This window comes from Rhinolophus ferrumequinum, chromosome 9 (assembly GCF_004115265.2).
Source record: "Rhinolophus ferrumequinum isolate MPI-CBG mRhiFer1 chromosome 9, mRhiFer1_v1.p, whole genome shotgun sequence".
NCBI classification, from domain to species: Eukaryota; Metazoa; Chordata; class Mammalia; order Chiroptera; family Rhinolophidae; genus Rhinolophus; species Rhinolophus ferrumequinum.
In genome coordinates this window covers 32879056-32906758 of record NC_046292.1, presented here as the reverse complement: position 1 = coordinate 32906758, position 27703 = coordinate 32879056, and the positions used below count along the sequence as shown (strand labels likewise).

At 44.7% G+C, this 27703-nt stretch overlaps 3 protein-coding genes across 7 annotated transcripts in view; 1 reads left to right on the top strand and 2 right to left on the bottom strand.

Moving 5' to 3' along the window:
• Positions 1-2532: 2532 nt before the first annotated feature.
• LOC117026818 (cytochrome b-c1 complex subunit 6, mitochondrial) lies at positions 2533-9151 on the bottom strand. Of its 2 annotated transcripts, XM_033113913.1 has the most exons (5): positions 8987-9117; positions 5981-6007; positions 5346-5493; positions 5077-5238; positions 2533-2749 (listed from the first exon to the last, which is right to left on the bottom strand). In XM_033113913.1, the coding sequence occupies exons 3-5, from the start codon at positions 5406-5408 to the stop codon at positions 2717-2719; spliced, it is 258 nt and encodes an 85-aa protein (XP_032969804.1). In that variant the 5' UTR covers positions 5409-5493; positions 5981-6007; positions 8987-9117; the 3' UTR covers positions 2533-2716. The 2 variants fall into 2 exon arrangements, with proteins under 2 accessions (XP_032969804.1, XP_032969803.1); XM_033113912.1 differs by lacking the exon at positions 5346-5493 and having other exon boundaries at positions 8987-9151.
• Positions 9152-9428: 277 nt separating this feature from the next.
• Positions 9429-27064, top strand: LRRC41 (leucine rich repeat containing 41). Of its 2 annotated transcripts, none has more exons than XM_033113909.1 (10): positions 9429-9680; positions 13348-13434; positions 14101-14171; positions 20105-21248; positions 24079-24339; positions 24912-25076; positions 25171-25269; positions 25817-25939; positions 26170-26245; positions 26363-27064. In XM_033113909.1, exons 1-10 carry the CDS (start codon positions 9482-9484, stop codon positions 26580-26582), a joined length of 2445 nt encoding a protein of 814 aa, XP_032969800.1. In that variant the 5' UTR covers positions 9429-9481; the 3' UTR covers positions 26583-27064. The 2 variants fall into 2 exon arrangements, with proteins under 2 accessions (XP_032969800.1, XP_032969802.1); XM_033113911.1 differs by lacking the exon at positions 9429-9680 and adding an exon at positions 10567-10902.
• RAD54L (RAD54 like) overlaps positions 26989-27703 on the bottom strand; it is a 47788-nt gene continuing 47073 nt past the window's right edge. For all 3 annotated transcript variants that reach the window (XM_033113906.1, XM_033113908.1, XM_033113907.1), the window contains 2 exons: positions 27486-27646; positions 26989-27395 (listed from right to left, as the gene is read on the bottom strand). In XM_033113906.1, coding sequence (XP_032969797.1) covers positions 27185-27395; positions 27486-27646 — 372 coding nt within the window. In that variant the 3' untranslated portion in view covers positions 26989-27184. The remainder of the gene's footprint in view (positions 27396-27485; positions 27647-27703) is intronic.

The window sequence follows — 27703 nt, the reverse complement described above, 5'->3', positions numbered from 1 at the left end:
CTCTTCTCTGTGATAAAACAAGTATAGTAACATTTTACTAATCATTCACTAAAATCTGAGTACTGAATTTGGGGATGTTTACTATAAAATTTCAACTTTGCTGTATGTTTGAAAATTTATTAAGACGTTTCAAAATAATCAGATTACATACATCAAATACAATGCCACCATTAGTAAAGGTATTTGTGAGATTACATTAGGTTGGTGTGGAAGTAATTGCTGTTTTTGCAATTTTTTTTTAACCTTTTCAACCACAATTACTTTTGTACCAACCTAATACACCAGAAATGGGTTCTAAGTCAGAAGTGGCTGGGAAATGCTGGCCAATCCTTCTAGCTAGGACAATAGGTTGAAAGAGCTTCTAGGTTCAAGTTTCCCTTTGTCCCATTTTTGCAAACATAACGGAGATTCTCAGAAGCTCTACTGCCATATGTTCATCTATGAAACGTCCCTCAGTCTTGCTGGCTATACTATCAGACTGGTGATTACTTCTGAGGCACAATGTACTCATTTTTGGCATGGCTCACTTTCTGTCTGTATAGAACTATTTGTATATAACTTTCTCATGTGCAGAGGTTGCAAACTAATGAGCCAAAGCCAGTCTATAGATGGGTTTTATAATATTTGGCCTAATGCTTTCAAAAAGTTACTTGTACACATTTAACAATTGGGAGATTTCATATAAAACTTGGATTTCTGGCTCCTTAACAAGTGACCTGGCAACACTGGATGCACATTCCCACATAGCAACAGGTGACTGCAGTGCACAGCACTTTCCAATGCCTACAGGGCCTGCTTTCCTCAGTTACCACTCAGGTGGTTGAGTTGGCAACTGCTAGATCTCTGCTGTCTACTGTAACCACTAGTCACACATGGCTATTTGAATATAAATTAATTCAAATTTTATTTAATTATAATTAGGTAACACTTAAAACTCAGCATCTAGTCACATTAGCAACATATGGTTAGTAGCTAGTATATTGGACGATACACAATAGAACTTTGCCATCGTTGCAGAATGTTGCACTGGACAGTGCTGACCTAGCCTGTCTCCCCAGTTGGAACAGGGAACGTTTTCCCTATTTGAGCAACATTCATTTCTAGCAGTACTATGAAGCCTCATCACTACTTACTGTATTTAAGAGAAAATATGATAAATTCTAACACTAGACATGTGGATGGCTCACAGCAAGCACTAGCTGTTAACTTTAAGTCTGAAGTCAGCCTCTATTCTACACATTTGGGACTTACTGGGGTATTTTATTTTTAATAATTTCAAACTTTAACATTGATATATCACTGCCATCGACTGTTTAGATTCAAGTTTACTAATTATCCCAATAATGTCCTTAATAACAAAAGGATCCAGTTTAGAATTGCATATAGCATTCAGTTGTCTTCTTTAGATTCCTTCTAAAACAGTTCTTCAGTCTTTCCTTGACTTTCACAAGCTTGACACAATGAGGGTTATTTTATACAATGTCTAATTTTACACAATGTCCCTCAATTTATCTGGTTAGATTCAGTTTATTTTTTGCTGGACTTAGTAATGCTTTTCCTCATTGCTGCCTGTAGGTAGTATTTATTATTTGTTCCATTATTGGTGATGTCAGCACTCATTTAAGCTACTGCCTGCCAAGCTTCTCTAGTGTACTTTTTCCTTTTGTAATTAATATGTATCCCCTTCCTCACTAAACTTTCAGTTGATTCACTTATTTATATTGGTATGGATTCATGGGTTCCTATTTTATTCAGTGGTTTATAATCTAATACTGTCGTATATTTTGATGTTCAAATTGTCCCAGATTTAACTAGCAGTTTTACATACTTTTGACATGTCCGTATCACTGAGTACCTCCTTCTTTCTGGAACAACAAAATGTTCCAGGCTGATCTTGTACTTTCCCTGCCCAGCTCTGGAATTAACTAATTTCTCCAAGGAGCCCTGGTTCCTTTTATTGGTGAATGAAGCCCTCTTTGTGGGCTGAGCTAGGGAATATATGTATTCCCTATATGTACACATGCTGGTATCTGTATTTACTTACATTGAAATCCGTATTTATTCATATCAGTGCAGGGTTTATTCTGGGTTTTTCCTTTTCCATATTTGTAACTCCATTCTCTGCTAGCTCCCATTATAACCAATTTCTCATTGCCAGTACCGCCTACCCAGGTGCCCTTTTTTCACCCTGCTTAGAACCCAGTACCTCTCCCTTCACCACCTCCCTTACACCCTTTTTTAAAAAAATGTTTTTTTAAAGATAGCAACCTTGTTGGACACAGACCAAAAACTGTCAAAAGACACTTCTGGATAAGAAAAGCTTTCGTATGAACTGAGTACTTAATAATAATATTAAGCAATTGTTAATTTTAAATGTGATAATGGCATCAAGGGAAATAAAAAAATTTAAGTCTTCATCATTAAAGAGATACTAGGTGATGCGTATAGAGGAGTTGATTATTATTCTATTACATGTTTGAAATTTTCTAATTAAAAAAATCCTAATTAAAAATAAAGGATAGGAGGCAGGTCTGCAGATCACTGGACTTTATTAAGATGGAATCACTACTAATTACATAGAAGCTACTTGCTTAAGACAAAATCCATGAGGTTCACATGAACTCAGTTACACAAATAAGAAACAAATGGCATATTCAAAACCATGAAGAAATACCCTGATGCCCAGGTGATAGCTGGGGTAAATGAGTCTGCACATTTATTTCAAGCTGTTAAAGAGTTTGTGGGCCACCTAGATGGGGGAAAGAAAAGAAGTCATTAATTGGCAGCTTTAATGTCATGACTTACAAGGTCCTTCATGACCTGGAACAGTACTGCCCCTTCTCACACACTCTTGAGCCATACTCTTGAGGGGTAGTGAACTCCTTTCAGTTACTCGAATCTCCCTTCTACCTGGAACTCTTTCCCCATTTTTTTCATCTTTTTCTTTAGAACTTAACATGTCATTTCCTGCAAGTCTTCTCTAAACAAGCCCTATCCCCACACAAATCTGTCCCTGTCTTCGCCACAGAAACTTGTACCTCCCATATCACAGTGCTTAATAATTCAACAAATATTTATACAACATCTACTATATGCTAGGTACTGTTCTAGGTGCTGAATGAGTTACAACAGTAAGGAAGACAGTATCTCTGCCTCTTATGGAACTTACAGAATAAGGGAAATACAATATACATATAAGGTATATGTGAAGAAAATAAAATGGTGTGGGGGGGAAGCCACTTTAAACAAAGGGCCAGTGAAGGCCATCCTAAGAAGGTGATACCCAAGCGACTTACCAGTTTAATAACTGTTCTACTTCTGACACCTATACTGGCTCATTACTCAGTGAAGGAAGGGACCATGCCTCCCTCACTCCCAGATTTTAACCTGTGCTTTGCTTCTAAAAATATTTAAATAACATAAAACTTACCCTTTAACCATTTTTAACTATACATTTCTGTGGCATTACGTACATTCACACTTTCCTGCAATCATTAATCTCTAGAACTTTTTCACCTTCCTAAACTGAAACTCTATACCCATTAAATAATTCCCCATTTCCCCCTTCACTCAGCCCTTGCCAACACTGTGAACTTTACTACTGAAGGTACCTCATATAAGTGGAATGATATTGTCTTTTTGTAATTGGTTTATTTCACCTAGTATATCTTCAAGGTGTATCCATGTTATAGCATGTGTCAAGGCAAGTTTCCTTCCTTTTTAAGGTTGAATAATGTCTCATTGTATGCATTGTTTATCCATCCATCCATTAATGGACACTTGGATTGCACCCATCTTTTGGCCACTGCGAATGCTGCTGTGAACATGCATGCACAAATCTTTTCAAGTCCTTGAGCAGAGTCTCAATTCTTTTGGGTAATATCCTGAAGTGAATTCCTGGATCAATATAGTAATTCTGTTTGGAACTTTGAGTAAAGTGCTTGATTTCTTTTTATTGTCAAATAATATTTCCTTATATGGATATATCACATTTTATTTATTCATTTATTAGTTGATGTTATTTCTACTTTTTGGCCATTATGAGTAATGCTTCTACTGTGTTTCCCCAAAAATAAGACCTAGGCGGACAATCAGCTCTAATGTGTCTTTTGAAGCAAAAATTAATGCAAGACCCAGTCTTATATTGTATTATACTATGTAAGACCCGGTCTTGTATTATAGTAAAATAAGACCCAGTATCATATCGTCTCATATAAGACCCAGTCTATTATATTAAAGTAAGACCGGTCTCATATTAATTTTTGCTGCAAAAGACGCATTAGAGCTGATTGTCCGGCTAGGTTTTATTTTCAGGGAAACACAGTATGAATATTTGTGCGTAAGTTTTTGTATAGACCCATGTTTTCATTTCTCTTAGGTATACGTCTAGGAGTATAATTGCTGGGTCACAGAGTAACTCTATGTTTAATCTTAGAACTGCCAGAGTATTTTCCACATGGCTGTACCAATTTACATTCCCATCAGCAGTGTATGAGGTTTCCAATTTCTCCACATAGGCCAACACTATCTTTCTGATGGGAGCCAATCTAGTGGACATGAAGTGGTTATCTCATTGTAGTTTTGATTTGCATTTCCCTGATAGCTAATGGTATTGAACATCTTTTCATATGCTTATTAGCCACTCAATCAGTTCTAATATAAGCAACCATATTAAACTTTGCCTGCCCTGTAATTTAAAACATCTTACTGTTGTTCAAGAGTCAAATACAAATTCACTTAAAAAAAAATTTTTTTTGGACCAACTACTGTGTAGAAGGATATAAATTATCCCAAAGAATAGCCTGTTACTTAAAAGTCCAAAGTCTAGCTTCCCCACTGTTTAGCAGTACAAGTTGGGATATCATTTCTTTTCTCTGTAAAATTGGGATGACACCTGACTCCAGTGAAAGTGGTATGATTAGGTAAGATTACTCATGTGAAATGCTCTGCACTGTACCTAACATATATTGAGCCACAGTAAATGCTTATCGATGGATCTGCCCCTAGGATGGAAAGGTTGTCAGCACCAAGTCTTCCCTGGCCACTGTAAGCTTTCCTGACTTTAGGCTAACTTACACAGTGGTCCCTTGCATGCAAAAAGTCAAAGAGCTCCTCCGTGCAATCCTCCTCTGTGTGTGACCTAGAGGACACACGCTCATCACAGAGCTCCAGCCGCTCCCGAGCCTTTACACATTTCTCCAACTGCTCGCATTGCTCTCTCACTGTTGTTAGGGGATCCTGAAGGAGAAACACAGAAAAAAAACCAAAATGGGGGTTTTAGGAGGTGATCCACAAACCATATACTTTAATACAACCACCAAACCAAGGTGCTGCCTCTGAATTACCGTGCAGAAGGCCAGCTGGCAGAGCCACACTGCCGCCAGAAATGGCAGAATGGGGTCTCCCATTCAATTCTGATGCTAAGTAGTAGGGAAAAGTTTCACATTCCTGCCTTCCAAGGTTGCCAGTATGCACTGAAAGCCTCAGTCCTATCTGAAAAACAAGGTGGTAAAGGAAACCTGGCCAAACTTGAAGATCTACAGGAGGCCTTACTTGTTAACAGAGCATTTTGGGATATGTAATACCTGTGAATTTCAATTCCCCTTATCTGACAGTCAGGCCTAGGCACCACAGTTGCCCAGCTAGAAAGGCAATGCTAGCATGGAGAAGGGCCATTTAAGAAAAGTTCCTTCCAGAATTCTTTATTAAATCCCAAACAGCAGGTGACTGAGTGCCAGGCCCTCAAGATGCTGCTCTGCTCCCTGACACAACTGGAGAAGTCCCAAACCCAGAAAAGACTCAGCTTTCCAGGCTCACACCCCCAAATACTCCACTGCACAAGAAGGAAGCATTAAAGGTTTTTCCCACTCCCATTCTCTTCTAGGTATCAAGTATAAAGACTCCTTAAAATGGCTTCAGAGTTTCTTAAAGCTCAAACTTCCTTTTACCGAGATGGTTCCAAACCTGAGACAGCTCTTACCACTAATTCCTCCTCCTCCTCTTCCTCCTATAAAAGGAAAGCAAAATTAAGGTCAGCAGCAATTTTAAGACATATATATTACCAATCAGACTGATCTTGTAATTATTGAGGATAGACATTATATTAATCATGTTTTAAATTTTCTGTATTTTATGATATTTTGACATTTTCGGGGCCTTGCTAATCGTGGAGATAGTCCCTCCCCGGGCTGGCTAATTTCTAGAGATAGCAAACAACTTGTTGAGGACATGCCTCTCATATGCAAACCAACCAATCCAAAACCCTTACCACCAACCACTCCCTTTATCTAACTCTCCTACACTTAAAGCAATTATTGCCCCTGCCCTAATCACCCCAGGGCCAAGTACCAAACAACTAGGGATCACCCCTGTAGCCCAAAGCCCACAAAAATGACTCAAACTGTCCAATCCTAAACTTGCTAAAGCTTGCTAAACTTGCTAAAGAAACCAAGAGTCTGGTTTCCCTTACTCCTCTGTTCCTTACTGGTCCAGGCACTTTCCCTGGGTGGTGTGGCCTGCCCCCTTCTCTTGGGAACTATAATAAACTTTTCTTTCAAAAACAGTTTTCTCATGTTTGTAACCTTACCATTCCTGATTTTAAAAAATCCTGGGTACATTTCAACTACGACACACTATCTCACTTTCATTAGCAACAACTTAAGTGAGCACAACACCATAAAGTTTATAAAGCACTTTCATATCTGTAATGATTTGATTAATCACAACAGCCCCTAAGGGACTCCCAGTTGAGAGATAACAAACACTAATTAGACATGTTCTGATATAGATTCAAGCTGTCAGACTTCATATGGAATCTACATAACTTCAAACTATTTTGTTCTAAATTCTGGTGGGGCCCATTATCACCAGAAACAGCTAAGCTAAATTTAGTCCTTACATCCCAAACCAAGTTAGGAGGAAAACTAACACCTTTTTCTAGATTCTGAACTTGAATAGGAAATATGAAAATGGCCAAACCTAAACTTATTTTGAGCCAGAACTTTAAACTAAAGATGGTTACAGCCTCTGCTTTTTGGCTTGCATTACTCCCAGGACTCTTAAGTAGACAATCACTATAAGTGTACCAAAGGTCTATATAACTCCATTCACAAGCTTGGAAACACTAGGCCGCAGATATTTATTTCTGATTCAGGTGAACAATCTCAAACTTAATTTCCTTTTGTCCAAGGGGAGCAGTGTAAAAAAATTCCCTGTGGAAGCATCAGCATAGGCCTAAATCTGGGCCACAACAGAGTCTATCTGATTAGTATTTCAACCTGTCCAAAGTAAGGTGTTTGCCTGCCTGAGTATGCACCTGACCACATTTGGGGGAAGGGAATGAAAAGGTATAGAGAAATAAAAAGAACTAGCTCAGCAATCCTTCATTATGTTTTCAAAAATTCCAACACAATCTGCCTCATCTTTACCATGCCCTTCAGAAAACGGTCAAAACTCATGAAAGCTAAGAGGGTTAGGGCAGGTTCAACTGTAGCCAAGCTATTTGTTTCCACAATTGGAAAAGGTCTCTTCTAAACATGAAGATGTTATTTAGGATGTAAAATTCTAGTTTTTCATTAAATAGGGTTTCTTAACCTTGCTTTTTAAACAAAATTCATACTAAAAGTTTTCCCAAAAAACTGAAATCACATTCTGCCTGAGTTGGAAACCAAAATTAGTATCCTAGAAGCAAGACTTTTATAGTTACATCATTTCCCTATTAGCAATGCTTCTACATTTATCATTTTGTGTCTTTGATAATTTTGTCAAATGTATTTGGCTTGTTTTGGAAAAACAAATCCAAACAGAAGTCTGAATATGGACTACTTCATGTACAATTTCTAGTCAATGTGAAAAGCCAAGGTCACACTAAATAAAAAGATTTAATCTCCAAGAGGTATGGGTTCTTCATTGAAAACAACCTCAGTGTTCCTAATTTTAAAACTGACTACTTACTTACTTTCTTCTTCTCATCTACTGCTCATCTACTCATCTACTGAACTTTATAGTATACTTTCTGCTGAACTTCCTGAGCCTTAGCTCCAAGTCTTTCTGGTCCTCTTCCTTAAAATAGTAAGACAAGCAAAAATTATGGGATAAACTAGTTTCCAACTATTCTGAACCCATAAGCACAGAAAACAGCTGCTCCAACGTGACCAGAGAACGGAATAGATAGGAAATGTGATTGGAAACAAAAGCTAGCTGGCTTCTGTAAAGCTCTGTAGCACTGTGGCTAAGTCTTAGCCTTGGAACCACGCTGCTTGGTTCAGTTCCTGGCTCCATGATTTATTACTTGTGTGTCCTTAGAAAAGATATTCAACCTCCCTACGCTTGTTTCCTCATCTGTAAAATGGCAATAACAGTATCTAATACCTCACAGGACCATTGCGTGGTTTAAATGAATTAGTACATACAAAGCACTTGAAATTGTTAAGTAGTCAAATTATTATTACATCGGCATTCTTACTCTAGGAAAGAGCTCCTTCTTTCATTGCACAATTATACTGCACATTCCTACATTGTCCCCAAAGATACCTTCCCCCACCCCCCACAAAGAAAAAAACATTTTTTCTGGCCTAACTAGTATAAGGCCAATTTTCCAGAACCTCCATAGACGATTGCGGCAGAGATTCCTGAGCTGAGGACTAGGGTTGGTCATTTGCTCCCCAAATCTGTCAAATCAGGGACCAGGACACCTGACTGACTAAAAATATAGGTAGTATTTTTACAAAATTCTAGTCAATACAGCATTTTCGCTCTCGTTAAACCTTCACCATATTCATAAAATGGGGAAGTCGAGGCCCAGAGAAACACTAGTCAACTACTTGCCCAAGGTCACTCAATGAATTCTGGGGACGGGTCGAGGGAACCAGTTCTCCTGACCCTGCAAATTCTAGGGGGTAAAGCAGGACCAAGAGGGCCCCGGGCGTGTTTTGGAGGGCTAGGTCCTGACCCTCGGTATAGAGTCGAATCGATCGCCTCGCCTTACCTCCTTGGGATCTCCGGACCCGGTCAACATCATTCTCTCGTCCTCCAGCCCCATGTCCGGCTACGGTCCTGGTCAACAAGAGCAGTAACAGCGGCACCTATTCCACTTCAGGATCAAGAAGGACTTGTAAGGGTCACTCGGCGGATATCCGGCGATCTGGCCGGAAGTGCGGCAGACTAGTCGTTGTCGCGAACACACGCTCCGATTGGCATGTACCACCGTCCATAGGCAGGGGATAGGGGTAGCTGGTATTTGCACTTGAGGAGGATTTGCTAAGACATATCCCCTTAGTCACTCCAGACCCAAATACGTTGATTTAGTGATTTAATTAAAATATTATATTCTAAGAGACTTGGGAAGTATGTAAACTTATGCTCTGTTCCTTTAGAGCAGTTCTTATTCTTACCCACATCGCCGATGAAACCGTCCTAACTGCTGACCTTTTCAAGATGGCGGTCCGCTTCTGTCACTCTCGGGCTCGCGCACCTCCCCAAGATGGCGGCGCCCGAGGCCTGGCGCGCCCGGAGTTGCTGGTTCTGTGAGGTAGCGGCGGCAACGACCATGGAGGCCACGTCCCGGGAGGCGGCGCCAGCGAAGAGCTCGGCCTCGGGCCCCAGCGCTCCCCCCGCCCTGTTCGAGCTGTGCGGGCGGGCGGTGAGCGCCCATATGGGGGTTCTGGAGAGCGGGGTGTGGGGTAAGTCGCGGGGTGAGGGGCTATCTCTGGCAACGAGCGGAGGCGGCCCAGCGGCCGGGGGGCGCGGGGGGCGAGGCCGGGAGGCCCGGGGCAAGGCCCAGCCCGGGGCACTGGAAGCCAGACCGTTGGGTCGGAGCATGAATTCCGTGACTGACCGGGCTGGGCAGAGTAAAGAACGGGGCCAAACCGGCAGATAGACCCGCACAGCGGCCTGGCTGGGGGGCGCGGGGGGCGAGGCCAGGAGGCCCGGTCTGGGGCGAAGCCGGCAGGGCCCGGACAACAGCGGCTGGACTGACGGGCCGAGCTGTGGGCACCGAACTGACACTCGGGCTGGACTGGGCTGGGGAGTCTCGGATGTTGAGCGGACCCGCAAGGATGGCCCGGCTGTTTGGGGGCGGGGGCCGAGGTTGGGAGGCCCGGCCTAAGGCAAGGAGGCCAGGCCCAGGGCAACCCAACCTGACTGAGGGTGAGGGGCCTCCGGTATCTACCTGACACTCCGTGGGTGCCGAGACCCCGGAGGCCAACCTGATGAGCGAGGGTAGCCCAGTGGATTGGGAAGTGAGGGAACGGGGCTGGGAGAAAGGCCGAAAGGCTTGGGGCGCCGAGGCCTGTCTGACGGCCCGAGGCTGTAGGGAGAGAACTGACGACCGGGGCCTCGGTGCCAAGCTGATTGAGCGACGGACTGACGGGCAAGGCGGGGAGCGCCGGTGGCCACTCAGATTGGCCTGAGCGGCGAGGAAGGGCCCGAGAGCCGGAGAAGGGAAGCGCGGAGCGGGTTGGCGATAGAAGGAGGCTAGAATGACGGACAGGCGGGAAGGGCCAAGGAGGCCCCAGGCGGGGCTACGGCCCGGGGATTCCGGACTGGGAGGGGGCGCGTCGCCGCTAGGAGGCCTTGGTCTGAGTGGGAGTGAAAGGAGGCCCCAGGCCTGAGAGCGCGGGTACCTCCGGGCCCGGCTTGGGTGGAGGGCGCCCAGGCTGAGCAGCAAAGGCGGGCGGCCTGGGGCGCCGAGCTGAGGGACCAGGGAGGGCGAAATGACCAGCCTGGCTGGGGCGCCGGGGAGCACGACGGACCGGGGCGGACCTGGTAACGGAGGACAGGGGGCCTGAAGCCTGATGGGCACGAGGAGGCCTGGCTGTGGGGTGGGCACCGCTGGTCACAGCCTGGCCGCTGACGAAAACTCGGGTCCGCGTTGTGAGGACTAATAGAGTGAAAGAGAGCCAAGTAAGGGCCTGGGTTTGGGGGGGTGGGGGAGTGGGGGAGGTTAGGCCTTCCCGCACAAGGAACAAGGGAGGCCTTGGGCCTGACAGACTGGTGGTGTGAGGGGGTGGGGTCCAGAGGCCAGGGCTGAAGTTGAGTGAGGAGATCACAGGCCAGGCCCAGGGCCCAGGGAAGGGGGAGGGGTGGCAGGAGAGGAGGCCCTGGGTCTTGTGGGGTGGGTGTGGGTGTGGGGGAGGGGTTCCAAAAACCTCAGGAGTGGTGGTGGTGTCTTTGCCAGGAGGAAGGCCCTGGAAAGGTTAGGAGTGAGAGCTTGTGGTCCTGGGATGAGGGTTTGGGTTGCACCATGAGGATGGATGGATGTGGAGATAAGGCCCCGGAGTTTGGGGGCAGGGTGGGGGTGGTCGGCAGGGGGGGATTGGGACTCTGGGAATAAGCCCCAAGGCTGTGGATAGTGGTTAAGGAGGCCCAGGAATGTGGGAAGACCCTTGGTATGGTGGGGATGGGGTATCCTGAAGACGCCCAAATGTCTTCATGTACTAGGGAAAGACTGTTAGAATACCTCATTCCTGATGGGGGAAGGGGATTTTGGAGGCTCTGAGCCAACAACTGAGAAGAGAAGGGTCAGGCTGACCCTTGGGGAATGGGAGAAAAGTCTCAGTGGACCTGGGCAGGGGACTCAGCAAAGTCCTGGGGTATGTGGAAGAAGGCAGAGAGGATCTGGGTGTGTTAGCCTGGACCTTCTCAGAGGCCAAACTTGGCTGGGAGGGAAGAGGACTGGGTGTGGAGGCCCCAAGTTGGGAAGGGGCAGTATTAAGTGTGTAGGCTGGAAAGAAGCAAGAAAGAGCCTGGCTTAAGAAGAATGGAGAAAGGAAGAGGGGAGTTGGTGGATAATAGGGGATTAGAATCCCTGTGGCTCTGAGAGGGGATGGCTAAACAGAGGGGAGCAGATTGGAGAGAGAGAGGAGGAAGAGCCCCCATGGGCCTAGCCCAGGTAAACAGTCACACAGCAAAAGTTGAATCGAGTTAGACCAAGTAAGAGGCCTGTGGGCTAACAGCCAGGAAAGGCTTCCTGGAGGTAGTGGACTGGTTTTGCTTTGTGTAGGTAGAGAGGAGGGAAAAGTGAGTAGAAGCAACAGGAAAGGATACAATGAGGAAACTTCAGGAGAATAGGTATGTTAGACCTTGAATGCCAGGATGTGGAGCTTGGACTTCATTGTGATTCCAATAGAGAGCCTACATTAGTGTAATAGCATAGGGAATTAAGTGCTTTCATTCAGCAGGTACATTGAGTACCTACTATGTACAAAGAATTGTACTAGACTCTTGGATAGCAAAATTCAGTTATTCTACAAATAAAGATAAAAGAAAATCCTGGAATGGAAGTTTTGAAAGATTTTTCTTAGATATCATGTATTCCAGGATCTTAGACTTATTCTTGGCTGGACAGAGATGCTATTGACAGCATAAGAATAATAATTGTAACATTTAGTGACCCTATTATGGCTAAGCATGGTCTTAAAAAGGTTACAAGCATGATATCCTTTAATTTTCACAACAATGTTATGAGGTAATTATTATTATCACCATTTTAAAATTGAGGAAATTTAGGCTTAAAGACATTAATTTGCCCAAGGATTCACGATTAACTATGTAATACAATCAGGATTTCACCCAGTTTTGTGCAACTCTATAGACTAAACCATTTAGCCATGATACTGTAATGCTTCTCAGTTCTCGGGAAGTCAACAAGCAGGTTTTGTTTTTAAGATATATTGAATTTAGAGTATAGAGCCTAATTATTTCCATTCTTCATAGGGAAGTACTAGTTTAGGGTATAGTGGGCGTCCAAAGGATGGAAGTGGCTAACCTGGAAGAGTAGGAAGGGAATTCAGGAAAGGCTTAATAAAGGGCATATGATACTTGAAAGATGAATGGTTGATATGCTAGAAGTGGCAAGAATATTTCTGTTGGAGAGAACAGCATGACAAAGTGGATCTCATGCACAGAGGCAGAAAGCAGTGTGACATGTTAGATAAATGCATAAAAGTAGTTTAGTGTGGCTGAAGTGTAGGAGGCATAGCAGGCAGCTGGGGAAGTTAGGACCCCGATTATGAAGGACTTTTTTATCACACATATTCAATAGGACCTTTTAAATGCAGAATGGTTCATTATGCTTGGGCAAAAGTAAACTGACCAGCTCTCAAATAAGTGTATCAGTTTGTTTTGTGGGATTATCTCATCCTTATAGATGTGTATGGCCCTGAAATTCCAGCTGCCAACTAAGTAGCTGAAGATAAGTGGACCAGAGTTTGAATTAGACTTAGGTTAACTTCTTCAGGTTCCATTTGTCAAATGAGAAGTCTTCCCTTCTATTTTCTTTTCCAATAGGATAAATAATGCTTGGAACCATGGAAGAAAAAAGTAAATTTTGTGTTTTGGTTTTTGTAGCCCTCCCAGGTCCAATACTTCAAAGCATCTTACCTCTGCTCAATATATATTACTTGGAGAGGATTGAGGAAACTGCCCTCAAGAAAGGTGAGTGTCTTTCTGTCTCTTTCTCAGTCAGTGATTATAAGCAAGGCATCATATGTTATTCAGGTAAATATCACACCAGATATTTGCATAGAACTTGCTCTTTAAAAGTACCCTCACATCTACTTTCTGATTCCTCACAGTGTCCTGTGAAACACAAAGCAAGTATTTGATTGCTATTATACTAATAAAAGTGAGACCACAGGCACACTACAATTGCAAATAGCAAAGCCAGACTAGAACCCAAATCTTCTGAATCTTAGTTTTTCTAGTTTAGCAAGCTGCCTCCCAAACCCGACATTGGACATGTCTGTTAAGAGCTAACATTTATCTAACTAACCCTGATGTGCCAAACACTGTTCTAGGAAGTTTACCTGGAGAAACTTATTTAATCTTTTCAACAATTTAATGAAATAGCTATTATTAACTACATTTTACATATAAGGAAACTGAGGTACAGAAAAATAAACAACTTGCCCAGGGTCACCCAGTAAGAGTGTAGTTTGCTTATATTTAAACCTCGACGGTGTCTTTAGAGCCAGTGCTCTTTGCCACTTTGCCATATTGCTCCTCGTGAACCCAAAGAAGGACAATATTAAGAGGCTGATGATAGCCTTCATTCATGGTGTCCAAGGAGCGGCCAAATAAATGTGACATTTCTCCCTACAGGCCTCTCCACTCAGGCCATCTGGCGCCGACTATGGGATGAGCTGATGAAGACAAGGCCTTCCAGTCTGGAAGTAAGTTAAGGCACCATGTAGAACTCTGGCCTGACTGCACAGTGAAAGCAAGACTAGCACACAAACATAAGTTGGGTACTGGTAGAGTACAGGGACAGGGATGGAGTGAATTTGGGAGGAGGGCTCTGAGGCTTGTCAGAAGGTACTTTACCAATGGCATTTGTCACTGACTTGCTTGCTCACCATGTTTGCATGTGACACAAAACAGGGAAAGGTAGTGATTACAATGGATGGCAGAACCCGGATTCATAGAAGTCTTGACAGGGTTGGAGCAATGGTCAAACTTAACATGAAATTTAACAGGATAAACCAACTCTTCACTTGAGTCTAGAAAATTCCAATTGCAAGTCCTCAGGGTAGAGAGTGGAGGGCGTCTGGCTTAGCAGCAGCTTGTATAAAAAAGATTAAGGGGTTTTAGTCAACAATGTGCTGAAGCCACTCATATAAAGACTGTACCCTGAACTGTGTGAACTAATGTACTATAATATAGGCCGAAGGACAAGGGGAATGATAGACCTGCCTGGTTCTGCAGTGGTCAGGCTACTCCTGGAATATGGAGAAAGAAGTCAAAGCCACACCATGTGAGTCACATTTGGAAGACTGGAGATGTTTTTCCTGAAAGAGAAGACTTGGGGAACATGAACTGTCATGAAGTATTTGAAGGGTTGTCTTATGAAAGAGGGATTAATAGAGTTGTTCTGGGTGGAAGCTAAAGGAGGATAAATTTTTGCTAAACGGGAAGTAGAACTTTTAAACTCGGAGCTCATTAGTGATGAAACAAGCTAATTCCAGAGGTAATAAGCTTCCCATCTCTAAGTGTTCAAATAGTTCCTGTATAACTACTTGACAAGTGTACTGTAGAGGAAATTCAGCATTGTAACAGAGGTTGGACAAGGTGACTTTTAGGGCTCCTTTTAACCCTGAGATTCTGTTATTCATTGGTTCAGATGTAACTCACCGGAGCTTTCATTTAAACAGAATTTCTTTTACTGCACCATAATTAGGTTAATTAGGTAACAGGACAGATTGAATTCAATAAACATTTACTAAAATTTACCACATACCAAGTCTTATTCTAGATATTGGAAGTACAGATACAGTCCCTAATCTTGAGGAACTACCAGTTTAGTGGAGAAAACTGCAAACAGATACAGCATATGTGGTAGGATAAGTGATGTGATAGAGAGTAGCAAGAAGGCTGAGGGAGAAAGGAGCAAGCAAGTCTTTCCTAGGAAGGAGTATTTGAACCGGGCTTTATATGGTGAATGAGTCCAAATGACAAGAAAACAAGCTCTCATCAGGAATTGGAGATTGAATTTCTGGGGATGCACTGGGTTCAGTAATATTCAGCTCCATATCCTTCAGCTTTTCTACTTCCAGATCTGGACACCACCCCACCCCTGGAGTTCAGTGTGATGACACTAAGGCCCAACAAAATCCTCAGTCACTATGTACAGGAATTAGGCCTTATGAGGAAGAGAAGTGAACGCAAGAATATTAGAAAACAGTAACGGCTTCCTGCAACCTTTAAAGAAACATGAGATTGACTGTCCCAGTGTTTCCTAAGAAGTATGGTTGACTAGCTGGTGATGGAAATTGTAATGTCTTTCTCTTGAAGAAAGCTTTTTGTCCAACATTATCTCAAGCTTCCTGGAAAAGAATGTCTATTTGTTAACTTGTTTTCTTGTCTCAGAGCATTTCAGAACATTTAGGAAGCCCCAGGTTTGGTGACCTAACGGTCATCTAGACAGAGGTCCTGACTTGGAGCATATCCATTCCAGAGGGTGTCTTCTTCTGCTTCCCACTTTTGCATGACAGTAACCTTCACTTCATTCATGATTCAAAAACACTTACTGAATGCTTATTCAGTTCCAGGTACTGTGCTAGGTTCTAGGGATACAATGGTGAGCAAGGTAAACATAGTCCCTGACTGCTTATAAAGCAATGGTATTTCTGTGTAGTACTGGTGTGGCAATATGGAAATGAAGGATTATTCAGAAAATGGTTCTCTAGTAATTAACCATTTGGAAAAAATAGAGACTCACTTTACAATATACTCAGATAATTTCTATATGGATTAAAGATTAAATTGTAAAAAGTACAAGCACAAAACAACTGAAAAATGAATAAAGGTGACTGGTTATCTACTCTCAGTATGGAGAGTGCTATTAAATGGACAGGACCAAATAAAAAAATAATGGACATATTTGATCATAAAAAAATGCCAATACTATAAATACAATTTAAAAGCTACATAAACTGGGAAGGAATGTTTGCAACAACATTGGCAAAACAGGGATACAGAGAAAAGACAAAGATGAACATCCCCGTAAAATAAAATAAAGATTTGGACAAGTCACAAAATATACAAAAATCTCCAATAAAGTAAAAAAATGTTCCATCTCATAAATAATAAAAAAATGGGAAAGTAAAATTGTACCTCTTATAAAGTCTTGTTTTGATTTGGTTTTGTTTTAAAAGGTGGGTAAAACTTGCATTTTAATATGCTATTGGTGGGAGCAGAAATGTTACAACTTTCTTGGGCAATCTGGTGATAATTGTCCAGAGTCTTTAAAACAATTAAATTCTTTGACTAGAAATTCTACTTAGAATTTATAGTATATAAAAATTTAGATACTCATGAAGATTTCCAGAAGTCCATTACAGCAAAGTTTAATATCAAAAAGCTAGAAATAATTTAAATATTCAATCACAGAGGAATTATTAAATATAGTAATCCATATTTTCAAAATAATAAAGTCATATTCTAAAAATACTTAAGTACATGATGGTAAAAATGTTTAATGATATGGTGGTATAATGTTCAAAAAAACCCAACCTTTGAAACTTCAAAACAAATATCTAGGGGCGGCCAGTTAGCTCAGTTGGTTAGAGCACGACGTTCATAACACCAGAGTTGCCAGTTCGATCCCCGCATGGGCCAGTGTGAGCCATGCCCTCGCAACTAGATTGAAACAACTACTGGAAAAACACACTTAAAATAAATGTTAAAAAAATAATAATAATAATAAACACTCACACACATATATTTAAAGCTATTCACTTATGCATATATACTCCAGAGTTGGTTTACACATGATTTTTGATTTATCTTTCCATAAACAATATTTCTATTAGAAAAGCAACAGTGGACAATAGTTTATGAACATTTGCAGGCTCTAACAGTTTAGTACAAGAAAATATTTAGTTCTTCATTTGTACACACACACTTCCTCCCCCACCAATGCCTGAGCTGCCACCCCTTTGTGGATAGGCCAGGAATTGTGTTGGTAGGTAAATGTCATTTCACCTCTTTGGTGGTGCTTCATTTCCCCTGCTGTCACTCAAAAGGAAATATTTAAATCACTTTGCATTGTCTGAGCTATAGTGTACAAGTCCACAAAATGAGTGGCTTGGACTAAATCTCAGGTATTTTTAAGCTTTGCAGTTTTAGCAGATTGTTCTAAAAGGTAATGATGGAACAAAATGCAGTGAACTGCTATCTGCTCATGCATGAATTCATGAGAAAAAAGCTACTGAGATAGTTGTCATAACTAACTATACATACTCATTTAGTCCTCACAACTCTATGATGTATAGTTATCTTCCTCACTTTACAAGTGAAATTTAGGCAGAAAGAGGTGACATGACTTGCCTGAGGTTACAGTTGTGAATGGCAGACCTAGGACTCAAGTTGAAGCAGTCTGGCTCTGGAGAGCGTGCTCCTAATCATTATGTCATATGCTCACACTAAAGTTATCATGTCTGCAGTGTTCCGATTTCAGATATTCTCTCCCATTGTCATCATCCCATTGTCTCCAACTATCTAAAAAAAATCCCAGTATTTAGTTCTCTAAACTACATACTCCACATGCCTCATGGTCAGAAACAGCCGCAGTATCTTGGTTCACATCTTTGTCCATATTTTAGACCCAGATCTATAATCATTTGACTATCTCTGTGAAGTTGAAGCCTTGCTACGGTTACCTGCCAAGTGTTTTTCAAAGCTGTGAGCGTGGGCCAACGAATGTAAAAGTGCTAGTGAGGTAGGATTTGAAGGATTCAGGAATACCCCTCTGCTTCCATTCAAGGCTGAGTAGAGATTTGGTTGCCAGGTATTTTTTCCTGCTCCCCTAATGACCCCACTCTGCTGCTGGTGAGAGAGGTCCTTCTCTCGTTTCCATGCATTTATCTCAAGCATGAAGAAGTCATTCCTATTACAGCAGGCAGCCTGGGGGAAGAGTGAGGGCCAAAGGAATGACATTTTTTGCCAGAGAATAGGGGCCCAGCTCCTACCAAGAACCTCAGGTATAGAGGATCACTCTGATATTAGGGAGTGCATGGAGGTAGGGTAAGTACCAAGGTGACTTAGTTTAAGTTTTGGGCAACCCTCAGGCCCCCACTACCTTTACTTCAGGCTGAGCAAGTATCCACTTAACTGGTTCTGCCTCCATCATGTCCACTTCACATTGCCCGTCTCGGCTAATTAGCAGCAGCAGAAGCAACATTTTGTAATTGACAGTTTACAAAGTGCTTTAACTTTCACTGCCTAATTAGATCTTCACAACAAACCTGTGAAGCAGGTTTTACAGTTGAAGAGAGGTTCAGAAAGGTCCAGAGTACAGTGGCAGAGCTGGCACCTGTATCAAAGTCAGCAGACTTTCTACTGTACCTTAGAAGAGAATGGGGACTTAGGGAAGTCTTTGTTTCAGTCTGCCCTTTGGGGGCAGATAGAAGTTATTCCTAACCTCTAATATATATCAAATTTTGAGGGGGGGTTTAAAAAATTATGCATGGACCTTAATCTCAGATGTAACAGAATGTCCAAGTCTGGGTACCTGGCTCATTAATTTTGGAAAACCCCACAGTAAATTCTGATGTGCATCAAAGGTTCAAAATCACTTGCACTCAAGTTCTTCTAAATGTGTCAGGATCGTCTGATAAAGTTTCATCCATCAAAGCAAATAACTACGGCCTTGAAAACAAAGGAATCTTAAGATTTGGTCCCTGCTGTCCAGGAATTTCTAATCTGGTTGGGATAAGACATGTACATGGTAGAGAGTCAACACCATGAGGCATGTCTACCCAAGTCCAAGACCTGAGTAGTCCCAACAAGAGGCAGGGGTCGGGGGAGGCGGGGACAAAGACTAACAGCCTGAAGGAATGAAACGTTAGTAGGTCCTTTCAGGAAGTCTATTTGGTTTGGCAATGGAGAGCATTTTGGGCAGATGTAAGAAAGGACATAGAAGGCGGGTTTGGGTCAGTGACCAATTTAGCCAGAGCAAAGCATTCATGGAAGGAGATGCGGGAAATAAAGCTTCTCAGGTAAGCAGAGGTCGTATTGTGGAGGGCTTTCCCTGCCAGGCTGAAGAGCTTCAAATTAGGCAGTGAAAGACTTGGGGGGGGGGGGTGGTTAAAGCAGAATAATGTAATCAGAGGTGTTTTACAAAGATAAATCCAGTGGACTTGTGCAAAAGTTTGGGAAGGGGAAAAGGGGACAGGGAGAGTAATCAGGAAGTTAATGAAGTAGTCAGGTGTGAGGTGATAGGTTTCTGAACAAAAGTGGTAGTGTAAGAATGGAAAGTTGGGGTCAAGTTCTACAAACATGGAAGAAGTTATAGGATTGAGTGTTTCACTTGAGAGGCACGAGAGCAAACTGGTCTCTGGAACCCTATTTCCTGGGTTCAAATCTTGATTCTGCCGCTTACCGGTGTAACCACAGGCAATAACAAACTTTGTACCTTGGTTTTCTTACCTGTAGAATGGGGCTAATAGTAACACATGCCTCAATAATGCGAGGGTTACATGAATTTGTGTAAATTTAGAATGTTGCCTGGCACAGTAAATAGCTATTAGAAGGAAGGAAACGGATGATGATGGCTCCATGGGTTGCACTTAGCATCACAGCTGTCTGGCATGTTCTCTGCTTTCAGAGTGTGACCTGTTGGCGAGCCAAGTTTATGGAGGCCTTTTTTTCCCATGTTCTACGTGGGACCATTGATGTGTCTTCTGACAGGCGTCTTTGTGACCAGCGCTTCTCGCCTCTTCTGCATAGCTCCCGCCATGTCCGGCAGCTCACCATCTGCAACATGCTGCAGGGTGCAACGGAGCTGGTGGCGGAGCCCAACCGCAGGGTCCTGGAGACCCTGGCCAGTTCCCTGCACACCCTCAAGTTCCGACACCTGCTGTTCTCTGATGTGGCTGCTCAGCAGTCACTCCGACAGCTGTTGCATCAGCTTATTCATCATGGGGCTGTCAGCCAGGTGTCCCTATACTCCTGGCCTGTGCCTGAGTCAGCCCTTTTCATCCTAATCCTGACCATGAGTGCTGGCTTCTGGCAGCCAGGCCCTGGTAGCCCACCCTGCCGCCTCTGTGGAGAGGCGTCCCGAGGCCGGGCCCCATCCCGAGATGAAGGGTCCCTCCTGCTGGGCTCACGCAGGCCTCGCCGGGATGCTGCTGAGCGATGTGCTGCAGCCCTGATGGCTTCCCGGCGGAAGAACGAAGCTAAGCAGACAGCCAGAGCTGCACCTGCCACTCGGGTTACCCGCAGGAGCGCACAGGAGAGCCTGAGAGCAGGCGGGATAGACCCTAAAAGGGAGCTGCACCCTCCAGCCACCTCCCATGAGGCTCCTGGCACCAAGCAGCCACGCTCTGCTCCAGCCACCACCTCCTCTGCCTCTCCCTCCTCTTCCACATCCTCATCCAAACGGGCTCCAGCTAGCTCAGCCCCACAGCCTAAGCCCTTAAAGCGTTTTAAGCGAGCTGCAGGGAAGAAAGGTGCTCGCACTCGTCAGGGGTCTGGCGCAGAGTCTGAAGACCTGTATGACTTTGTTTTCATTGTGGCTGGTGAGAAGGAGGATGGGGAAGAGATGGAGATCGGGGAAGTGGCGTGTGGAGCTTTGGATGGATCAGATCCCAGCTGCCTGGGGCTTCCAGCACTGGAAGCCTCCCAACGATTCCGCAGCATTTCCACCTTGGAGCTATTCACAGTTCCACTCTCCACAGAGGCGGCTCTGACACTGTGCCACCTCCTGAGCTCCTGGGTGTCACTGGAGAGCCTCACACTATCCTATAATGGTGAGTGCCCTAGAGGAGCAGGGGTTGGGTCTCCCAGCAGCACCAGCTGTATGCCCAATCCTGTGAAAGGGAACAGGGTATAATCAGGAAGCTGGAGACATGGCCCGGCCTGCCTCCCTGTGAGGCAGAAGGCATACACATGTCGTGGCAGGCTGTCGGTGCTAGGGAAGAGGAACATGAGGTCTACAGGCTTGATTTATAGTTAAAAGCCCAGGTTCCTGAGGGGCAGTGAGAACCTGAAGAATGAGTACATTTTAGATATGGTAGGCCATCCAAGGGCAGGTGAGAGTATAGCGTGTGCAAACCCGCCAGGGCTGAGAATGGATCACATGTCATATATCAAAACAGCTGTACAGACAAGGAGGTGGGGGGCATATTTTATCAGACCAGCAACCTGCAAAGCAGTTCGCTCCTCCTAGCTGTGTCCAGCCAGCCAAACTTCAACTCTGGCTAAATCCAGCAATCTGCCTAGGTTGCACAGCACTGCTAGACATCACACAACTGTGCAGATGGGCGCTACTATACATAGCCATCAACCTTAGACAAATCCTGTTGGCAATATCAGCTCCCATTCCTCCTGTGCCACTTCCAAACCCTTCCCCCTTTTCCTCAGCAGATGACCTGACCTCCTACTTCACAGAAAACAGAGGCCATCACACATGAACTACTTCAACTTACTATTAACTAGCCTATAAGCTCTCCTGTATCTGCTTTCATCCTTTCCTCCTTCGCCAGTGGAAGAGATCACTGTCCTAAGACTAATTCTTCTCCCCGTACTCTGGACCCATACCCTTGCCTTAGGAAAGCTTGTTTTTTAAATGCCCTAGTAATAATAGCTAACTTGTATATACTGCTTACTATGTGTCTGGCATATTTTAAGTATTCTCGTTAACTAACTTAATCCTTATAACCCTATGAGATCAAGTGACTTGCCCAGGATAACCTAGCTAGTATATTATAGAACCAGGATTCAAACTCAGGCAACCTAGCTCCAGAATCCATGCTTTTAAACCACTATTTAATGCTGCCTCCCTTCTCACCCCCCATTTAAACATTAAATCAGGTATTCACCAAAATCTACCACCACCACCTCTCTCTATTCCATTAACTACTGTCCTATTCTCTCCTAACCTTCACAACCTAGTCATTTTATCTCTTCTCTTGCAGCGCACTGCAGCGCTTCTTACATCCCCACTACTATGAAGACCTACGTCACCAAAGTTCAATATATGCTTTTCAGTCCTCATAAGAGTTCTTTGTTATTCACGTCTTCATGAAGTACTCTCATTTCCACTTTCTCAAAATCTGATTTTTTTTCCCCTCCTCCCTCTCTGGACACTACGTCTCTCTTAATGTTCAGAGTTCCTCAGAGCTCTCCAGCTTTACACACTTGGATAATTTTGTCCATTCCCTTGGTTTCAGAAGGCAAGTATACTGAAGACTCCCCGTTCTGTGATATCAGCCCAGACCTTTCTCCTAAACTCCAGACCCATTTATCCAGCTGATTACTAGATTCCGTAGCACCACTTCATAAATGAGAAGCTCCCCAACCTGAACGTATCTTCTTCCTTCTATACGTTGCTCCTTCTGTTCTCAATGACATCACAGGTGACTCCATTGCCCAAAAGAAAACTGGATTCTTTCTTACCCACATATATTTGGTTACCAGTTCCTATGTTTCCCACCTATCTCTCAAATCCATTTATTTCTTCATCTCCACATCCTTAATTCAGGCTACCATTACTTCTCATCCAGAGTCATCATTTTGACTGTTCCTCCTGACTCCATACTCACCATACAATCCATTGTCTACACTAACCCAAGAATTTTTTCATAAATGCAAGTGTCATTCATTCATTTAAAAACCCTTTAAGCCGTGTCATCACTACACGGCTTAATTTTACTTACAGGGTCATTTATGTTCTCACGCCTTCTTACCTCTAGTTGTATATTGAACACTCTATTCGTTAAAACTATACAACTGCTACTTTGAATATTTTTCAGTTCTTGGAACCTGTCACTCTTTCTCGTTCAGGACTTTATATATACCAGGTTCTCTCTGCCACTTTTAGCCCGTCTCCTTTATGTTCTTTAGGACTCACCTGGAAAACGTGCAGGGACTTAAGCTGAACTGGCTGTTAAGTACCCACCCATCCCTTGTACTTCCACAGTACTCGACTTCCCAAGTTCCCATCACACGATTTTTTATCAGCCTAGACAGTCAGGAACACGATCTGCTGCTTACCACTGTGTAGCAGAAAAACCTATATTTACTGATTGCTGGGTAAGGTTTAGTTGAATGAATAAACAGGAGCCTGCTCAGTCCAAGAGGAGATAAGGGAACAGGTCCCAAGGAATTATTTGCTTTGTGGCATTAACCAACTGCCCCCTAACCATAACCCCTTCTGTGGGATGTGGTTATCCTTTTCTGACCCATATCTACCCAATGAATCTTTTAAGGTATTCCATTGGGTCGTTGTCACTCTCCTCCTTAGTTTACAGCTGTTCCCCAGGACCCATAGGAAAAGTCCAGAGACCTCTGCTGCTGTCTGGGCCTGTCACCCAGGTGCCAGCTACCTGCTGCCCTACCACATCCCATCTTGTTCTGTGACTCTGCCCTGACTGATGCTTGAGGGCATGGCCCAGTACAGTAGACATCAGTTTTCTGGTTACCTGAGGAAAAAGCAAGACAATGGATGAAAAGTTGAGAAAATGATTTCAAATAATCTGATCCAAAGCTTGAGATTTTATAGTTATCATTAGAAATATTTGCAGTTGTCTCTGCATGTTACCCTTGCTGACACTCCCAAATCACTCTTTCCTGCCGTAGGCCTGGGCTCTAACATCTTCCGCCTCCTGGACAGCCTGCGGGCCTTGTCCGGCCAGGCTGGATGCCGCCTCCGTGCCCTGCATCTCAGTGACCTGTTCTCACCACTGCCCATCCTGGAGCTGACACGTGCCATTGTGCGAGCCCTGCCCCTGCTGCGGGTCCTCTCTATTCGTGTTGACCACCCCAGCCAAAGGGACAACCCTGCTGTGCCAGGGAATGCAGGGCCCCCTAGCCACATAATTGGGGATGAAGACATACCAGGTGAAGCACTGTGTATGCGCGTGTGTGTGTGTGTGTGTGTGTGTGTGTGTCTACACAAATATGCAAGTGCATTTGTGTGCGGAGGCAGAAAGATCTCTAATTCAGGCCTGCCACCACTCATTCCTGGCTTATCTGGAATCTGCTCCCTCTTTAGCCTGCTGTTCTTAAAGATAACCATGGGCCAGACAGGGCCCAGACCACAAGCCCAGTAGGGAGTGACCATGGCATTATCAGTTTCCAGAAAAGAGGTCTGAACCAAGAACACAACTGTTAGACTATTTCAGGTCCCCCTGCTATGTTCCCTTAGTCCCTGTATGTCTCCTGTCCCACCACTCTGCATACTCATATTTGCTTGTCGAGTAGTCGTCTTCCTCGACTAAAAGCACCATAAAGCTAAGGACTAAATTTTATATTTAATGCTTTATTCCCAGAATGTAGAACAGTGCCTAGCCATATGGTAAGCACTGATGGACAAGTAGACATACAAATGAATTTTTAGTGAATCCCTTAAGGACAGGATGGGAGTGAAGTAGAGATGACCAGCTGGAATCTACTCTCCCTACCATGTCCAGAAAACTGCCTGGAACAGTTGGAGATGGGTTTTCCACGAGGAGCCCAGCCAGCCCCACTGCTCTGCTCTGTACTGAAGGCCTCAGGTTCTCTGCAGCAGCTGTCCCTGGATAGCGCCACCTTTGCCTCTCCCCAGGATTTTGGACTTGTGTTGCAGACACTCAAAGGTAAGACCCAGCTAGAATAGTAAAAGGAGGGTAGGAGGGGACCTTGCATTGTTCTTTGGAAAAGCTAAGGCCCATGGTCTCTGCCCCCATCCAGAGTACAATATAGCCCTGAAGAGGCTGAGCTTCCACGACATGAATCTGGCTGACTGTCAGAGCGAGGTGCTCTTTTTGCTACAGAATCTGACTCTTCAAGGTAAGTTCTTTATCCAGAACCTGGGGCATTCGTGAGGCCTCATTGCGGCTCTGCACTGTCTCACTGAGTTTGTTTTTTGTTCTTGGCTTTATGTCCTCAACTATAAAAGTTATAGAGACTGCATGACCTTCCTTCTATAAGGTCCCAAACTCAACTCCTCCTCCACTACACATGGGAAATAACTCCCTTTTAGAGTGCCTAACCCAATCTTTAATCTTTCAGTGGCTGATAGAAATGATGGTAGTAGAGGAATAAATGTGCCCTCATAGACTTGTCTCTAATTCCCATCCCTGCATAGAGGGCAGTCAATGGACGAGGGAAAGAAGTGAATGTCCGTGCAGAGACTCTCCCTACAGTGAACATCTAGGCTCAATCTCTGGTTTGAGTACCAATTTAGTTTTAGCCTTACTTGGGGTCTTGGACAAATTCTTTTCTCTTTTGGGGCCTCTATAAAATGTTCACACCCCTTGCTAAGTCCAACTGGGGCAGGAGGGGCAGCACCAGTTCTAATGCAGCCATCAGAATTTTTTCCAATTTCTCTTGACAGAAATTACCTTCTCCTTCTGCCGTCTGTTTGAGAAGCGCCCGGCCCAATTTCTGCCTGAGATGGTTGCTGCTATGAAGGGCAACTCCACATTGAAGGGCCTCCGGCTGCCAGGGAACCGCCTGGGTGGGGGCAGGGCCCTGGGAATGGAGAGGGAGAGGGGGAAGGAGCCAAACCCTTGACCTAGAAACCCAGTGGATAAAGGCACAGACCTCCTCACTGGGAACTTGGGGGCTAGAATATAGTTGTGTGCTGGCACTTCAGGAGGTGGGGCTTTCCCCAGCCAGAATTAGGCTGGGGTACCCTGTTCCCTGTTCATGGGTGGAGGTTACCGACATTTCTCCCCTTCTCCCCAGGGAATGCTGGCCTGCTGGCCCTGGCAGATGTTTTCTCAGAGGATTCCTCCTCCTCTCTGTGTCAGCTGGACATCAGGTATACGTGTGGGGGTTGGGGGAGCAGGGAGGGAGGGGGGACAAGGGGTAGACCTACAGGGACATAGACCAAGGATTAGTTGCTTCGTGAGTGTCTAATTCATCTCATCCCTACCAGTTCCAACTGCATCAAGCCAGATGGGCTTCTGGAGTTCGCCAAGCGGCTGGAGCGCTGGGGCCGTGGAGCCTTTGGTCACCTGCGCCTCTTCCAGAACTGGCTGGACCAGGACGCAGTCACAGCCAGGGAAGCCATCCGGCGGCTCCGGGCCACCTGCCACGTGGTTAGTGACTCGTGGGACTCATCCCAGGCCTTCGCAGATTATGTCAGCACCATGTGATGGGGCCCACGCCTCACAGGCCCATGCTCAGTACCGTCAGCTTGCAGGGGCTGAGGCATGGGCTGCCCAGAACTCCCAACTCCCCATTCTATCTTTCTCTTTCTGCCACCTTTTTTTCTCTGTTTTCCTTCTTCCCTTGTACTGAGGTTCTGGAGGCCTTGATGGGACCCAGCAAAGGCATTCCCAGACTGGGTTTAGAGCCTTTGGGCCCCTTACTCAGTAACCTGGGAACCCTGGGCCAGGAGGTTGCAGTGGTCATCAGTCACTGAGGACAGCTCCCCTCCGCCTGCTCCAGGGTTCCTCCATTCCTGCCGCAAGCAGGTACCCAAGCTTTAGAGAAGTACAGGAGTGCCCACTACCAGGCCTCTTCCCTGCTGGGCTCACCATGCTGCTCCCAGGCCTCAGTCCCTTTCATACCTTTATTCCTTTCTTTTTTTAACCAAAAAAGTTTTTCTTATAAAATAAATTTTGGGCAAACATCATGCAGCCCTTCTTGATGATTTTTTTCTCCCAGAGAACAAAACTCAGCAGGGCCCTATGGGGCAGGGAGCCCCTGTGCCCTGTCTCCTTCCTCTAACAGCTATACCCAGACCAGCTGGTTATCAGTGGAGGCCCCGCTGCTCCTCATGGGAACGCTGGTGGAAGACGAAGGTGATGGCAGTGGTGGCAGCATCCCAGGCAGCCTGCAGTACCTCATCCCGGAGCCCCCGTTTATCAGTGCTATGGTTCCATTGAGCCAGGTCTGAGGTGCAGTCAGAACCATCAGGGGGTGGCCTGACCTGGTGGTTGTTGACACAGCGGCGGCAGCGCAACCTGAGGGCAGAACACAGAGCTGTGGTCACCATACATCCCATGCTGTGCGGGGACTTCAGAGATAATGGCTAGCGAGGGCACTCCACCCACCTGTCGTGTGTGTCACTGAGGCTCGCCCCATCCAGGGTAAACAGCTCCTTCAGCTCGCCCAGGGAGAAGTGCCGCTGCACGTCCTGCTCATCCACCACACAGCTACTCAGTGCCTTCTTGTGGCTCTGACGCTGGAAGATCTTCTCCTCAATGGTTCCTGCCTGGGGGTGTGGGGGACCAGGGATGCAAGGCTAAGGCATCCCTGTTCACAGGGGGCA

Bases quoted from the DNA above. Each gene is read 5' to 3' on its own strand.
- LOC117026818 (XM_033113912.1), bottom strand. From the start codon at position 9,040: ATGGGGCTGGAGGACGAGAGAATGATGTTGACCGGGTCCGGAGATCCC. The intron at 6,008-8,986 runs GTAAGGCGAGGC...TTCCTTTTATAG, and splicing joins GGTCCGGAGATCCCAAGGAG to GAGGAAGAGGAGGAGGAGGA. The intron at 2,750-5,076 runs GTAAGTTAGCCT...TCCCCCATCTAG, and splicing joins TGCATGCAAGGGACCACTGT to GTGGCCCACAAACTCTTTAA.
- LRRC41 (XM_033113909.1), top strand. From the start codon at position 9,482: ATGGCGGCGCCCGAGGCCTGGCGCGCCCGGAGTTGCTGGTTCTGTGAG. The intron at 21,249-24,078 runs GTGAGTGCCCTA...TTCCTGCCGTAG, and splicing joins CCTCACACTATCCTATAATG to GCCTGGGCTCTAACATCTTC. The intron at 26,246-26,362 runs GTATACGTGTGG...CATCCCTACCAG, and splicing joins CTGTGTCAGCTGGACATCAG to TTCCAACTGCATCAAGCCAG.